At 39.3% G+C, this 16952-nt stretch overlaps 4 protein-coding genes across 4 annotated transcripts; 2 read left to right on the top strand and 2 right to left on the bottom strand.

The window, feature by feature from the left end:
• Window positions 1-1004: 1004 nt before the first annotated feature.
• K441DRAFT_664113 (uncharacterized protein) lies at window positions 1005-2482 on the top strand. Its single transcript, XM_067649298.1, has 2 exons — window positions 1005-1095; window positions 1199-2482. Exon 2 carries the CDS (start codon window positions 1199-1201, stop codon window positions 2237-2239), a length of 1041 nt encoding a protein of 346 aa, XP_067501136.1. The 5' UTR covers window positions 1005-1095; the 3' UTR covers window positions 2240-2482.
• Window positions 2483-6294: 3812 nt separating this feature from the next.
• Window positions 6295-6597, bottom strand: K441DRAFT_573513 (uncharacterized protein; the record flags this gene model as incomplete). Its single annotated transcript, XM_067644056.1, is given in 3 exon segments — window positions 6295-6354; window positions 6370-6468; window positions 6502-6597. Coding segments are annotated over 3 exon segments (255 nt in total), but the record flags the coding sequence as incomplete, so codon positions are not given.
• Window positions 6598-12738: 6141 nt separating this feature from the next.
• On the bottom strand, window positions 12739-14209 carry K441DRAFT_679371 (uncharacterized protein; the record flags this gene model as incomplete). Its single annotated transcript, XM_067651255.1, has 4 exons — window positions 12739-13070; window positions 13124-13451; window positions 13621-13729; window positions 13782-14209. 4 exons carry the CDS (start codon window positions 14207-14209, stop codon window positions 12739-12741), a joined length of 1197 nt encoding a protein of 398 aa, XP_067501138.1.
• Window positions 14210-14567: 358 nt separating this feature from the next.
• K441DRAFT_664115 (uncharacterized protein) lies at window positions 14568-15735 on the top strand. Its single transcript, XM_067649299.1, has 2 exons — window positions 14568-15267; window positions 15343-15735. The coding sequence occupies exons 1-2, from the start codon at window positions 14678-14680 to the stop codon at window positions 15395-15397; spliced, it is 645 nt and encodes a 214-aa protein (XP_067501139.1). The 5' UTR covers window positions 14568-14677; the 3' UTR covers window positions 15398-15735.
• Window positions 15736-16952: the final 1217 nt, after the last annotated feature.

A 16952-nucleotide genomic window follows, 5' to 3' on the forward strand; every position in this document is an offset into this window, starting at 1 on the left:
CTCTTTTTGATATTCAGCTGCCAAGAAGGAATGCACCGAATTCGGGTTAGTTGGCGGCTTAACCAAAAGCGCTAACCACCAGAGTTGACGAGAGTGTTGTAAGGGATCTTTTATCCCTTACTCGGGTGCACGCCCGGGAGCTCTTAGGGACTGCCAAGGCTTGCCTTCGGCTAGCCCTTGGCACTTCCTTATAAGCTCCTCGGGCTTGCAGCCCTCCTGTCCTCCTCATCAGTTCATCTCCGTACGAGGCTATTGCCATACTCTTTACTGTATCGTCCTCCTCCATCGACTCTCCTGTGGCTCATGCTCAGCTTGCCTGCTCCCTACCATACACCTGGGCAATGTGCCTTACAAAGTGTAGTAGACTCTCGGTTAAATAAAGTACGCACCAAAACTGAGTCAGGCTGTAGCGAATTAGAATCTTGCCAAAGGGTGTGGAAGCTGGTCGTGCCCAGAGCTGTAGCTGAATAGCATGATGCTGCACAGCATTTGCTCGGGTCGCAGAGGCGCGTTCATTAAAGGCTGCTCATAGGTCGTCACGGGGTTGTAGGCATCAAATGTGGTATTTACGGTTTAACGATTATAAGTCGTAAGTCTGAAAGTGCCACTACAGTCTGCACGAGCTCCGGCGTTCCGCACAGCAATTTCGCTTCGTACGCACTAGAGAATTTCAAGTGTAACTCTTATAATTACGCTTAAAAAAATGAAAGGCTTTACCTGTCTTGCGGGTGCACAGCTTTTTTGGCAAGCGCACAGTATCTACGCTGCACTTGACTAGTGATTACCGAAATTGCTGTGTTTGCGCGCGCACACATAGGACGCCGGAGCTCGCACAGACCGTAACGGAAGCTGGACGCGGATGCAATGTGGGTTTTCGCCAGAGCTTGCAAGCCCTGCAGGGATGGCTTAGCTGAATATTGATGTTCCCGATTAAGCGATGCTGCGGGTACAAGAAGGGAATATCAGTCCCACCTTTTGACGCCCGGGGTTCTTTCACAGAGAATTGGACATTAAGTAGGTGTGTGCGGCTGCCTACCTAATTACGTTGAGCCACGTTCTTTGCTCTGCCGGGAAGCTGATATCGGAGTCCCCGAAGTACGTAACAAATATTTAGGCACAGCTTGGCCTCCTTTGTCAGAGTCCTGGACATATTACTCCGGTCCAAGGGAGCTGTTCCAGCACGACTAACGATTATCAGATGGCGAGCATCGCTCAAATTGCTCCAGGGCCAGAAAATTGCCCATTCACGTTTGAGCACCAGCTCAACCACGAACTGGGTAGCAATTCGGACGGCCAGACAAAGCAAGGAGTTGTTAGAACGCAGCACGAGCAGCATCTGCCCGGTCATCCCAGCATCAAGCTCAGCGAGCGATGCAAGCTCTACAACTTCCTTGAGAAAGAGTTCTACTCGCTCGACATGGACAGAGTTGCGCCACGGCTCTGGTGGATGGCGAAACAGGACAAGGCCAGCATCTCTGCGCTGCATCGACAGAAAGTCAAGGGTCGCAACATCGTCATCTCCGAAGATCCAAAGCTGCACCTCGTATGGATCTATGACCGCGTGTTCATAAAGCCGCTACCCAAGTACATCCTCTCACACGCTTTTTGGCGGGACTACCTGGGCGCTAAGAGCATGAACGGGGAGAACGAGGAGGCCCGCCAGGTTCGCCGTACCCGCGCCGCAGCGCTCGGCTACCTCCGCACCTTCCGCTACCTCGTCAAGCACGAGTCCGACTTTGACTTGGCCAAGAGTCTCACTGTCATCCCGGAAGACGTCACATGGGAAGCCTTCTGCGCCTTCAGCGCGGACCTCACCAGCATCTCGAACAGCGAGGTCTCGGGTCGTTGGGCATACGGCGAGATTCGCCTAACGCGGCTGAACTTGTACGCGCCGCTCATCCTCGGGAAGCAGAACTTCCAGCGCGTTGAGTATCAGTACGGTGCAGTTTTCGCGAAGTTTTACGGTCCGATCTTATTTATCTTCGGTATCTTGTCCGTCTCGCTCAGCGGCATGCAAATCGCTCTCGCGGCAGAGCAGATTGATCCAGTGGGGAATACTCTGTTGTTGATACACGTGAGTTCATGGTTTGGTGTTGTGACGGTGATATGCTCGGCCGTTCTAGTATTTGCCCTGGCGGCGTTGTGGGTGTATAAGGTGGTGAAGGAATGGAACTACGCGATTTGGGATCGATTGAAGTTGCTGAATTCGGGAGAGGCTGTGGTGAAGAATATTCCTTAGATACGGGATAATGGAATTCGTACCCATTTGTTCATAGTGAGTATTACTTCCCTCGCAGGGGGTATGCTGAATTCCAGAGGGCGCTTTTGCTTGATCTTGCGCGCCCGAAGGTTTCAGCGGAGACTGCCACTTATGAAGTCGCAATCGAATCCTTGGGCTGGAGGGAGGATGGGAAGACCTCTAAACTTGCAAATGTCATAGATCTACCGGAGTTCACCTTAAGAATAATATGGATATCCTGACTAGATGAAATTTGTCCAGTTGCCTGTGCTGGTGAACACTAATGAGGAAAGAGAATAAAACGATACGTTTAGTATGTACGGATATGTAGAGCCTGGTTCTCTGTATGCCCTGCGGCCGCTTGGAGATGTGTGGGTGTGAGTATTTGGCTTGGCTGTCGATGGACATGGAGGCTGGTAGATAGGCGGGGACTGCGTGGGACGGATTGGGAGAGATTAGGAGAGGTTTAGATGGTATCGAGAGGAGCAGTATCATGTGTTACTCCAACCCGTATACACGCGACGTCGGGATTGCGAATAAGTAAGCCCGGATGCAGGAGATTGATGTAATAAGAAGAGTTGCAAGAAGAAGACAGTACCTATATAGAGCAGGGGCAAGATAATAAATAAGGCCAGAATGATTCAAACACTCATCTGAGCTATCATGAGCAGCTTGCTTTACCTATTAAGCTATAGCCTTAACATAATAATATTTATGCAGACAGATGATTTGCACCCCTAGTGACTAGGCATGAGCTAGTTATGTTACTATTACATTAATCCGCATTAATGTACAAACAATTTAATAAGCCCAGTACGGGATGTGCACTCATATCTTCCGATTACAAAACGGGTGCATTACTATTATACAACCAAGCTGTATCTATTATAAAAGTATTTTTTATTGCGATAAGTATCCAAGCCCAGCCTAACTAACTTCATTCGCAAAGCTGCACAGTTGCAGGTGAGGTCCCCTATCGGCCCAAAATCTCCAGGCACATCGTGGCATACGTTCACTCTCGAAGACGCCGCCAAGTCGAGCTGATTGTACCAGTGCGGTTTTCTATAAATGGATTAAACTCTAATCTATTATCGATATAGACTATTTTATACTTATCCATTATCTATACTGTAGTCTATACTTCTTAGAATTATAGCGTCTAATTTTAAAAAAAATTTAAGTTACTATTTAAGTATTTTATCCAAAATACTACTTTGTTTCTATTACGGACCACCCCATAACACCTTGCACACGCTTACCTGTTCCTACCGCCTCTACTTCCCCACTGTATTCTACCTGGGGGTCGCAGCTCGGCGTGGTTAAAACTTAAGTTTAACTTTCTAACTATTCTTAACTTCTAACCACGCTAAGTTTATATATGCATATAGCGTATATATAAATTTTAAATTTTAAATTTAAATTTAAAGTATTTAATAAATAAAGAATATTATATAATATATAAGGTATATATAGAATTACTTAAAGAATTATAGAATAGAATTAAATAGATAGTGTTAACGACTCAGTTAATCGAGGCACGAGCACGGTAAGAGGGACGCGCAAGCCTATATAATTGGTAGTCTATAAATAAGGATCTAAAGCTAGAGAAAGGAAAGGAGACGGAGGGTAGCGCCGCTTAACGTTATATATAATCCTCTGGTTATATAATAGCAATTATCTAAAACTATATAAAACTATCTGCGACTATCTGCGACTATTTGCTATAATCTACTAATATCTATTAGCTACAATCCACTAGTTTCCACTAGTTTCCACTAGCGCCGTAATATTACCCCCCCCTCTAAAAAAGCCCGCCCTTAGGCTTTATACGTCCGTATTATATCTATAGGGTATTTTTATCTTTATACTTAATAGGTAGCTTATTATCTTCGCTATTTTAGTACTCTATTTACTTATTAAGGTACTTTAGGGGTCTAGGTTTATTAAAGTAACAACTATAAAACTTTTAAAGCTTATAGGGACTGCCTATAAAGTTCTATATAGGGTACTAAGTAGGGTTTAGGTTATACCCTTTCTAACTAATATAATATTTTAATATTCCCCTTATAAGCTTATAAGCTAGTATTTCTTTAATTTCCTATTTATTATTGTTATTAACTTAAATTAGTAGGGGAGGTTTATTCTTTTATCTAGGTAATAGGTTATTTATAGCTTTCTATAATTTATCTAAAGAGAAAATAGGGTAAACTTTAATTAAATTTAGGAGCTTTACTTTATATAAGTTGCCTATCTTCTTAAGAACTTTATACAGTCCTATTATCTAATAGTTTAGCTTATAGCTAGGTCGTTCTGTTTTTTAGTTCTTTATTATAACCTAGACTATATCTCCTATAGTAAAGTTAGGCTCTTACCTATACTTATTTACCTACTATTATATTAATTTTTAGGCCTTTTCTAGATTTATATAAGCTACCGTCTAGGCTTCTTCTAAGCGCTTAATATACTACCGTACTTCCTTATAAGATAGTTTTTTATATATAGTCTAGGGTCCTTCTAGTCTTTCCTAGTTAAAGCTTATATAGGGTAAGTAACCTATTTCTAGTTAAATAGGGGCAAATTTTGTAGAGTTATAGGGTAGGGTTACTTAGGTATAGTTTATTAGGGGTAGCAGTTTAGCCTAGTTATCTTAGAAGTAGTTAATAAAGGGCCGAAGTCTCTAATCTAAGTATTAATTTACAATTTCCATTTAACTATTTATCTGGAGGTAGTATACTATAAAAAGCTTCAGCTTAATACCTAAGATTTAGGTAAACTTATTCCAGAAAGCTAATATAAATTGCGGCCTATAATTAGACATAATAGTATCTAGTAGTCTATAAATTTGGTAAACGTAGTAAATATAGTTAGGCCGCTTCTTTAGCATTAATATTTTTATAATATAGGATTAAGAATAGGCGCTTACTAAAGCGGTTAACTAAAATTATAACTATATTATATCTATTACGGTCTATAGGTAGCTTATAAAAGTCTATAAAGATATACTACTAAGGACATTCTAGTATTAAGAGTGGTTTTAATAGTCTTAGGGTCTTATCTCGTAGGATTATAGATCTATAGTAGCTATCGCAGTTCTATATATAACAGTCAATATCTATAACTATTCTAGGCTAGTAATAGCGGTTACTAATAATCCTACGGGTTTTATTTTTTCTAGGGTAGGCCGTAGAGACCTAGGTATATACTTTAGCAATAAACCAAGTCCGTAAGTCCTATTCCTTTACTACTACTAGCTATACCTAATGCTTAAGCAGTCTATTTTTAAGGGACTATAGGCTAATAACGTCCTTTACCTTTTTACGGTACTCTTATAGAGAAGGGGCCGTATAGTTTGCCTATAGTAGTTTATTAATAAGGTTAAGTTCTAGGGAGTTAATAGGGTATATCTTGGCTTTTAAAGATTCTATACTTAGTTCTGCCTATATTTAAGGGTTAAAGTATTTTAATTATAGTAGCGTCTAGGTCTATAATAAGATCTATATAGCCGTCTAGTTATTTAGGTCTTATTTACGCCTTATAAGAGTATTTACACGGTTTATAGCGCCTAGTCTATATATAATTAAGAAGTTAAACTAAGATAGGATATCCGCCTAGCGTAATTGCCGGGCTATAAGGGCCTTAGTTATTATAAAGTATTTTAGGGCCTTATAATCTAAAACTACCTTAATTAGCTTAAGGGTCCCCTTTAGCTATATATACTAGTGCTAAAAGCTAGAGATAATAGCTAGCATTTCCTTATTATAGATATGGTAGTTTAGCTTAGTATCTATTATAGTCTTTAAATAGTATATAATAGGGTGCTATTCTCCATCTAATTACTTCTAGGAAAAAATACTAGCTATTACGCCATTAAAGGTATTAGTTTTTAGCATTAAGGGTTATTTTAGGTTAAAGTAGGTAAGTAGGGAAGCCAATACTAGCCGTTTTTTAAGCTTATTAAAGGCCTACCTATATATAGCGTTAAAGTAAAAGGGCTAGTCTTTTCTAGTAAGACGGTTAAGAGGTTAGAAAATTTTATTATAGTTCTTAATAAAGCGTCAGTAAAAGTTATAAAACCCTAGAAATAACTGTACCCTCTTTACAGTCCATAGGGATGCCTACTAGTTAATTACGGCCGTTTTCTCTAGGTTAGCTTTAATTTTATTTATACTAATAATAAAACCTAGGTACTTTATACGCTTAACACTAAACTCTAATATCTTAATATTAACCTAGAGGCTAGCCTTATAGAGCTGTTATAGGACTTTATAAATATACTCCTTATATTCTAGCTTATTCTTAAAGTAGATTATAATATTATCTAAATAGGCCGTATAGAAGTTGTTAAGGTAGTCTATTAGTTAGTTTAAAAGGGAGTACCTTATATTTATACGTTCCGTAATAGGTCTAAAATATAGTAAGATCCTTAGACCTAGGGTTTATCCTAATTTAGTAGAAGGCCTAGCGGATATTAAGCTTTATAAAGACCTTAGCTCTACTTATTTAGGCTAAAGTCTTATTAAATAGGGGAAGCGGATAGCGGTCCTTATGGGTTATATTATTTAGCTTATAGTAGTTAATACAGAAGCAGAGTCCTCTATTTAGCTTCTTAATAAAGAAAATAGGTAAGGTAAAAGGGGCTTAGCTAGGCTTAATAAAGCCCTTATTTAGGTTATTAATAAAATACTGCTTTATAGCCTATAATTTAGTAATAAATTGCTTATAGAGGGGGCTAAAGCTAAAAGTGTTTTCCTTGCCCTACTTAATCTCGATCTTATAGTTATATAGTTAGTAAAGTAGAAGTATATTAAACGCTGCTTTAGAGAATATATCCTTAAATTTCTGGTATTAATAGAGCAGCTTTTATTCTACTAGTTCCTTATTTATAAGCTCGCTTTCTTATCTACTAAGCTTACTTCCCTTTTCCTTAATTATTTAATTAATTTTGTATAAGCTTATTATAAAGGTAATAGTATTAAGCTAAACTAAGTTCTAGTAGAATCCTACAGCACTAATATAGCAGACATTAACTAGTAGGAGGTCCGCTAGTTTCCTTATAGCTATTTTCTAGACCGTATTTTATAGCCTAGGGTTTATAATCTTTTTTAGCTCCTATTTTATCTTCTATAGGTTATCCCTCTAATCTATTAGTTTAGTATAACGTCTAACGTCCCTTATTGTTCTTTATAGCTATATAGGGCCTAAGCTCTCTATAGGGGGCTTTTTTAGATTACTACTAACTTCTTAGGTTTTTAATACGGGTGGCGTAATATAGGTAGTCTGGGAGTAATGTAGTATATAAATCTATTATAAATTAAGCTATATATCTTTTTTAAAGGCTTAGTCTTTATATATAGCATTAGCCTAATAAATAGTATTAATCTAGGGCTGTATAAGGTTTTCTATTATAATGCTAATTTCTTTTATAAAGGAAGGGGTTAGGGATAGGGTTTTAGGCTAGATAAGCTATCTACTCCGTATATTAAGCTATAAGCCTAAATAGGCTAGCTATTTTTGCCTTAAGATTATATTATAGCTACCTAGGTCCGTAATAAGGAAGGGAATATTATATTACCTTTATCTATTAATATAGAGGTAAATCCGTAAGGTAGTTATAATAGGTAGCCCTATCCGCCTGTTATGCCCATAAATAGAAATTGGTTTAGGTAGTTCTTTAATAGATATATTTAGAAAGTTAGCTAGCTTCACGGCATACCAAGTATCTATTAAGGTAAAGGCATTTACTCTAAAGTTAGCTAAAGTAAAGGTTAAAACTTAGTATCTATTACGGAATAAAGTATAAGAGATAGTATAGCTTCTTTTACTAACTAGCTAACCTAGATTAATATCTAACATATTAATCCCTTTTAACCCTAAAGAGGAGTTTTCCTTTAGGGTTCCTCTTTTTCTAACTTTATACTATCCTCCTAAATTAACAAAACCTTATTTACTTTTATATTTATTAAGTAATCCTTTATATAGTAGCCTTTCTAACTATAAAAGAAGCAAGCTCCTTAATTACTAAGGGCCTATATATAGGGGTTACTATATATAGGCTAAGCATTCACCAGACCTATAGTAGGACTAGCCGCATAGCTAGCTGCTAAATTAGCGGTAGGCTATACGGGTAATACTATAGGGGTTGCTAATTATGCTAGGGCATTACGGGCTATTCTTATATTGCTTATAGTCTAATTTAAAGGGTTTCTAGCTTTATACTATTTAGCGTATACCTTAATTCGGTAAAGGCCTTAGTTAATAGCTAAGCACTAGTCTATAAGTTCCTTTAGCGTCTATATAGTAATAAAAACTAGTAATACGGCTCGCTATAGGTCTAGGGTAAGCTTATTAAATAGGTTTAGTATTAGATCTTCCTAGGGAATTTAAGCCTAGCTAGCTAGGTGTAGAAAGCGGGTCTAAAAGGCTAAGAAGGTCTCTATCGTTTTTATATTTAGGCTTTTATAATTAAGTTAGGCGTTCTATACTTTAAAGGGGTCCTTATAAATAGAAGACAGGTAGACGATTATCTCTTCTTTAGAGAGGAAGAAATTTACTAAGTCCTGTGCGTACTAAGGACATAGGTACGTCTATATATCCCCACCAGTACGGCTAAAGATGTAGGCTATTTTAGCCTAAGTAGTAGGGAAGTAGTCCGCATTAACTTTAAGCTTATTCTATAATTAAAGCTTCTAATTATTAAATATAGGGTTGGTTCCATTTATAAGTAATAGGGGGTCCGTAACCTTTACAGACCGCAATAATACTAATGCTATATATTAGGCTAAAGCCTTAAGGACTATAGTAAGTCTCTAGGTATCTAATAACTCTTTACTAGGTATAGAGGGTTCTCTAGCTTTAAGTAGCTCTTAAAGTCATTTAATTTTAGTATTAGCTGCTATAAGCTCTACCTAGGAGTTTAAGTTAGTTGCTATTTTATTATCGGAGGTATTTAAGGGTCTTACGGCTGCTTTACTGGCTACTGTATTTCTTAGTATTATAGTACTGTTATTAGGGTAACTTCTAGTAGGATTTTGCAGGGGTTCTAGTTTATACGTATTCTATAGATCTTATTATTCTTTTTTATTATTCTAGTTTTATTTTATTCTTTAAGTTCTAGTAATAGTCTTTAGGTCTACTTCTGTGTTCTATTTTTATTTACAGTCTATAAATATTTTTAAGTTCCTTTTTAGGAAGAAGAGGTAGTTTAGCTTTAGATAATATTAGCAACTTAGTTAATCAAGGCACGAGTACGGCGAGAGGGACGCGTAAGCCTATACGATTAGTAGTCCATAAACAAAGATCTAAAGCTAGAGAAAGGAAAGGAGACGGAGGGTAGCGCCGCTTAACGTTATATACGATCCTTTAGTTACGTAATAGCAACTGTCTAGAACTGTATAAAACTATCTGCGACTATCTATAACTATCTATAACTGCCTACCATAATCTACTAATATTTATTAGCTATAATCTACTAGTTTTTACTAGTGCCGTAATATATAGGATCTTATTAGTTTGTATAGTAGTAATATAATACTAGTAATAGGTTATCTTATAGGCGTAATGGCATAAGGCTTATTAGTTTAGGTAGTAGTATAATATAAGTAATAGGGTTATACAGCTTAGGATAGTCTAGGTATTAGATATAAATAGCTTTAGTAATAATAGTACAATACTAGCAACAGGTTTAGGTGGCTTAAGATAATTTAGGTATTAGATATAGAGAGCTTCGGTAGTAGGTTTAGATAATAGTAGTACGGTATTAGTAACGGGTTATCTTATAGATATATTAGCATAAGGTCTTATTATTTTAGGTAATAGTATAATATAAGTAACATATTTATATAAGTAGTAGTATAGTACTAGCAACGAGTTTTCTCGTAAGCATATTAGCACAAGGCTTATTAGTTTAGGTAATAGTATAATATAAATAATAGGTTCGGGGGTCTAGGGAGTAAAGCTCTATCTAATTATATTTGGGTTAAGTCGTAGGCTTATTAATATAATAGGTTATTAGGGTCATTTTATAGGCGTAGTAGCGCGAGGTCTTATTAATATATAAGGCAGTATAATATAAGCTCTGGTAGAACAGTAGTAAAATACTAGCTAGGTTAAACTAAAGGGCAGTAATATACCTACCTGTAATTAGTAGTAATAGGGTATAAGCTATTAAGGTTTATATATAAATTAGTATAGAGTTATATTATACTAGTTTAGAACCCTAGCATTCTAGTTTACCTATAGCTAGTAGCTTCTATTCCTACCCTATTAGGTATAGAAATGCATACTCCGTAACTAGTAGCCCTAGACCTACTAGGTATATAAAAAGGGATCTAAATATAGTATTACGGAAGTAGGCACGAGCTAGGATATAATATACTAAATAGAGTAGTAATTAAAGAAGGCTACGTACGCGTAACTATGCGTAGTTAATATAAAAATATTTAGATAAGGAAATAGAATAGGTTAGGTTAACGTAGTTAAAGAAATAGGGGTAGTTATAGGACGTGTGTAGGTGTTACGGGACGAATATATATAGGTAACTCCTATAATAGGTAACTTATATAAGGTAAAGCTCCTAGATTTAATAAAGGTTTACCCTATTTTCTTACTAAATAAGCTATATAAAGCTATAGACAACCTATTACCTAGATAAAAGAATAAACCCCCCCTACTAATTTAAGTTAATAGTAATAATAAATAGAAAATTGAAGAAATACTAGCCTATAAACTAGTAAGGAGAACGCTAAAATACTATATTAGTTAGAAAGGCTATAACCTAGATCCTACCTAGTACCCTATATAAAACTTTATTAGTAGTCCCTATAAGCTTTAAAAAAATTTATAGCTATTACCTTAATAAACTAGGACCTTTAAAATACCTAAACAAGTAAATAGAGTACTAGTATAATAGGGATAATAAGCTACTAGAAGAATATAAGGATAAGAACGCCCTATAGGAGTAATATAGATATATAAAGCCTAAGGACAGGCTTTACTAAGGGGGGGTAATGTCACGGCACTGGCAGAAAATGGCAGAACTTGGCAGAACTTCACAGTCCTCCGTACTGGCAAGTTGCCATAGATTGCCGCATATTGCAGTCACATGACGCGAAGATCTTATAAAACATCGAGCGGCGCTGCTCTTCTTCTCCTTTCCTTTCCCTAGCTTTAGATCCTCGTTTATAGACAATCCAATTGTATAAGCTTGCACGTCCCTCTTACCGTGCTCGTGCCTCGATTAACTAAGTCGCTAACACAGCGTAGCAGTTACTTACCTAGCCGCAGCCTAAATAGAATTCCTACTAAGTCTTTATTACCAATACGGTATATAAATAAGGGATTAAACAGAACCTAGTCGTTTAACTCGCTTTAAATAGCACCACTACCTCCAACCTTTAACCCCAGCTCTTATACCTAGCGGTTTTATTTTAAGTGATGGATGGTTATACTTAATTACGTAAGGTCTTTAGTATATTTATATTGTGCTAATTTATTAAAGTTAAACTATTATAGTTTAAGATTAGATATCTGCGACTGGTGAAGGTTTATTAAGTTCTGGGCGACTATTACAATGTTTTTGTATTAGAATTCTGCATTATCTCAAAGGACTAGGCAGCTCTTTTTTTAATTTATAGATAATCTAATTGTTGTTGCTAGGTTGGCTATCTACTTTTGTGCTCTACGATCTTTTATTTTAATACTATTTCACATTTGTTTCCTATTTACAATTCACCGTCGTCTTCGGCAGGGATACATATAATAGTTCTATTAGTTACATAAGTTATAATTACTATATAATCTAATTAATTATAATCAATATAACCACCTGCGGTAAGAATAGGTAGGAATAGAATGTAGTGATAAAGCTTTGGTGTTGAGAAAGTTGTTTATTAATTTTCCTACTGTATGGTCGGCGTTAACCCAAAAGCACCGAGCCTACTGTTTTACAAATAAACGCTAGTTTCTGGTAAATGCCCTCCAAAAATGGACGTTTGTAACGCCGTTTTATGGGGGCCTTTTCCCGCCATGCTAAGAGCAAAGCCCCGGCCACGCGTAAGCGCGCTAAAGGTTCTATCTAGTAGCAAGGTTTAACCCTGCTACCGCAGATGCTATAGGATATAGATCTAGTTTTAAAGATCCTAAAATGGACACAAATGCTTATAGCCTTAAAAAAGGGCTTCGTCTGTATGGCTTGGGAACGCCTTTTACGTTCCAATCGTGCATTGGGGAAATGTTACTCTCCTCCAGGGCTGGAGGTTGGGCACGATGACGCTTTTCCTCTTCCGAACAAGCTCAAATCCTTCGTATCTCAACGTCACCATCACCACTTCTATCATCAAGTTGCCATCGTATCTTGTCAATCATAGTAATGGGACGTCTTTCTAGTATTATGTCTCTTATGGCTACTTTCAATTGGGCTGATCACAAGCCACTTTTACGAGCTGATAGAAAAGTACGCTAATTTTACAGAAGAAATCATCATGGAGGATAATAGAGGCCAATTACGGTACGCTGTTACTTTGCGTGTTTCCTGGAAGGGAAGGTGCGCCAACTTGTGAGGATACGGCGGTCTGCGAGGACGTGCCCGTCTGCGAAGGTGCTCCAGTTTGCGAGGATGCGCCCATCCGCAAAGATCCTCCGGCGGGAACGGTCGATGTATTGGTGTTTGATGCACCGCTTGACGAGCCGGTTGGCGGTGGATTGGAAGACGTAGGAACACGAGGAAGCCGCTTCTTGAGTCTTGCCTCCAAATCCTTCCTGTTATGTGCTTCCTCAGCAGCTCGCGCATTAGCTACGTTCGTTGCGTGCTCCACCTCTTCTTTGCGTCGCTCAGCTAAACACAAGTCAGTAAATCTCCATGCGAGAATCGCTATAACTGGAACATACACTTTGATTTCCATGGTCGTTGAAGGAATAAAGCCGATTTGCCTCCCGAACCTCCCCAGAAGTGGGCGCCGAGTATCACGTCGAAGGTGTCATCTTCCACGATGTAGAAATCGCCTACTCTCGACTTCATGTTACGCTTCAGATACCAGGTAAATGTGATCTTCTTCTTCAGCGTGTATTTTGTGCCCTCCAGGCCAGTAAGCTCAATCTCTTCACCAATCTCGATTTGATCCTCTTTGATGCCTTCCCGTCGGAGAATGTCCATAGATACAAGGTTGTGATCGCACCCGGTGTCCATCTTCGCCCGCAGTGGAATATGCTGGAGGCTCTGAGACTCGTTTAGTCTTAAGACGAGCGTGACGTCCATCGTGAAGTTGGAGCTCGCGTGCATCAATGGCCGTTCGCGGCGGTTCTAGGTTCGTCTCGCTCCCGCAAGATCCTCGAGTCGCCAGTCTCCATTGAGTCGCCCCCGATTGACTCGTCGTCGAAGTTCGTACCCAGAAGCTCAACCATGCCAGCGCTAAATTGCCTTGGGTTAGCCTCAAGTGATGATTGGGCGTGATCTTTGCATACCTCATCTCACTCAATTTCTTTTGCATTTTCGCGCTGCATACTGACATCAGCATTGCACCAAAGATTCTTAATCCAAGTAACTTACTCCGACGCAAGATCTCTCAAAAGAAGCACGGAATCACGAAAGGCGTGATACGCAGCCCTCCGCGGTTCCTCATTCGCCACAACCATAAGGTTTTTCCTCACCTTCGAGAACTTCGATTTCTTTTTCCCTCTCTCTGCCATACTATCCAGTATATCCTTGAGGACGTCATAACAATCCTCGCACCTCTTCGTCGCCGCAACAACTGACTTCGGCAATGAGCCGAAGTCTATGAAAGTCATCGTGGTCTCCTGCAAGATGAGGAGAAGGACGTCCACTTCTGCTATTTGACGTTCTAATTCGGGGATGGCGTGTGAAAACGACTTGGTGTAGGTAGCGAGTGACGCCGTCGCACTGACCAATGTAGCGGCGACAACGACTAGTGAGAGGATCCGCCACCACATGTCATGCAGTAGCTGCCTAGCATGCATCTCACCTCCAGCCTCGCCACTTCGCTCATCACTGCACTTTTTCTCCTCCTTTGTCGCATATTGACTCTCGATCCCATTATTTCTGGTCGAATATGGCTTCCACGAACCAACAACAGGTGGCCCAGGCGACTTTATGGACGCCGAAAGGCTATCCTAGATTGGCGAAGTTCATGGGCCGCAACGACATCGCAATATTCCGGCGCTACAACGAGTTTAATATGCTGAACCTGCTTAGTCTGTAAGCGGAGATGGCAGCGCTCCGAGCGAAATTCTTCAATCAATGCAATGTCGACGATATATCAGGTCTGCCGTTTGAGAAATTTTCGGAAAACTTCGAGTCGCTGCGGGAGGCGGCGGCAGGGAGTAATGAAGAGCAGTATGTGATACTTCTTGAAATTAGGAATAAAATGAAGGAGTATAGTATGGACCTTCGTGATTGAATGCTTCTGTAGTGTATCCGATAAGCTAATGCAACCAGATGAACTCCTACTCCAAGGTGGAATACATTCTCCCATTAGACGAAACATTTCTAATTGGACTCTAGTCTCCCAAGTGTCAAAATTCAACAAGCCCTTGAAAGAGGACCTAAACTTCCTACAGGAATGGCTCCGAGATGCCAAAGGTGGTTCCGACTTCCTTACGAAGAATAACAACGTCGAATCGCTCCTCTACGAACCAGAATACAAACACGACCTCATCACGCTGAGCCAGCTCAGCGGCCGAAGTCCGGAGCAGGATCCCTTCTTCCGTCTCCTGGGCAAGAAAGTCCTCCGTTGGTATCATTTCTGCATCGGCCAGCACCGCAGAAATCGCTCCCGCATCGTGGATGAGGAGAGTAACATAGTGGACTACAGCGAATCGACGGTACAGCGAGCTGCTAATATTGTGGCTACGGTGCTGAGCAGTGTCCTACCGTTGGTTGCCATCCTGGTGCTCGATCGCTTCAAGGATACACGCACGAGGATACACATTTCTGTGGGCATCACGGCTGTTTTCGCATTCATTCTGGCGCTCTTTACGGATGCGAGGCGGGTGGAGATTTTTGCGGCTACCGCTACGTACGTCACCGCTGCTAAGTCCTGTTTTGCTACGGAAGACGTAAGCTTGAAATGTAGGCTGACTTCTGAAACTAGATTTGCCGCGGTCGAGGTCGTCTTCATTGGGAGTGTGACGGGGGGGAAAGATTAGGGCTGGCGAACGATATGATACCCATTTTCGATAACGTTTAGATACCTTCAAAGTTGTTGATAGAAGAAGCACCGCTTCGAATTTCATCAGATCCCACAAGGTAAAGTCAAGTTTTGAGCCCTATCTCGTGCAAGCCATGAGCTATGAGTTATTGTCATCATCATTGAAATCCTCATAGTAGAAGGGATTGTTAGAAGAGTACTTGTTCAATAATGAGGTCTCTACTCCTCAACGGTGTCTCTATCGTCCGGAGGCCTCCAAGAAACCGATCTTACGAATTTGAGGTTTAATCCACGATCTCGCAGCTAGGTGATGTCTTGATAGCTCGGAACGGGTCCAATGCATGCCAGTGGCCCTTACCCCGGAGGGCTCTACACCGGAGGCCTAATTCTGGACTCGCGCTGCGTAAAGTTTCGATAGCCCGGACTGCCCCAGAAAATCCATGTCACTGATCTCTGAAAATAGTGCCCTGATTTGTGCATCTCGTTGAAATGACAGTGATTGTAACGTTGAGCCAGTGTCGAGAATCCTGCACTGAGCGATGTTGAAAGACGCTTTCCCTCTTCGGGTCTAGCTCTGGTCCTCAACAGGGACTTTAATATTCGTTTGCTGACTAACATCTTCATCACTTCTCCCATTAAGATGCCCCAGTATCTTGTCAGGCTAGCCCAGATGCATGAGAGCTTTCGTAGGGCTAAGCTAAACGCTCTTGCCAAACTAGTGGTTGTTAAGATATTAAGGTGTAAATTTTCTAATTTTTAGTAGGTTTTAGAGTGGCGATTGACCTGTCCTGGCGATTAGGATGTCCACTACCGGTCTAAACGACCGGGTAGTTAAGGCGCAGCTACGACGGCCACGGGTATATATTACTAATAAGCTTAAAAATTTTCTAAAGAATATAGCTCTAGGTAAAATAGTATACACTTTATATACAAAGGAGTATTAGATTTAACCCCTACTTTATAGTAAGATAGGTATAAAGCCTAGTATAGGCGATAGCCTTTTTAAAATAGATACTTTATAGGGAACTACCAGATAGATTATAGAGATATTATAGGGAGGTGGCGATCTTAAGGATCTTATAAGATACTTTAATTATTATAGGTTACTCTAGTTTAAGTAATATATAGAGAGTATACTATAATACCTTAAACGTTATATTAAAGAATTCCCTACCCTTTACTAGCTACTATATGCAATAGTTTAATATATAGTGGCAACTATGCATAAATAACTACTATAGCGCGCGATACTGCTTATAAGTATTTTAGGGAAGCTTTAGGACCTACCTAATAATAATATAGAGGACGAAAGTAACCCTAATCTGTTAAATATCCTATTAGGCCTAAGGAATTTACTAAGGGTATTCTTAGGTAGGTAGGCTAAAGTCCTAATATAAAACTTAGAATATAATTATATAATTAATCTAAAAAGGGGTAAATAGCCGCTAAACCTTTCTATTTATAACCTCTTTTATAAAGAGTTTAAGATCCTATAGAAGTATCTTAATAGCTTACTAGAAAAGGAATAGATTTAGCCTAATAAGTTACTAGCA

Source organism: Cenococcum geophilum, assembly GCF_001692895.1.
Source record: "Cenococcum geophilum 1.58 unplaced genomic scaffold K441scaffold_37, whole genome shotgun sequence".
NCBI lineage: Eukaryota > Fungi > Ascomycota > Dothideomycetes > Gloniales > Gloniaceae > Cenococcum > Cenococcum geophilum.

Bases quoted from the DNA above. Each gene is read 5' to 3' on its own strand.
- K441DRAFT_664115 (XM_067649299.1), top strand. From the start codon at position 14,678: ATGCAACCAGATGAACTCCTACTCCAAGGTGGAATACATTCTCCCATT. The intron at 15,268-15,342 runs GTACGTCACCGC...TTCTGAAACTAG, and splicing joins ATTTTTGCGGCTACCGCTAC to ATTTGCCGCGGTCGAGGTCG.
- K441DRAFT_664113 (XM_067649298.1), top strand. From the start codon at position 1,199: ATGGCGAGCATCGCTCAAATTGCTCCAGGGCCAGAAAATTGCCCATTC.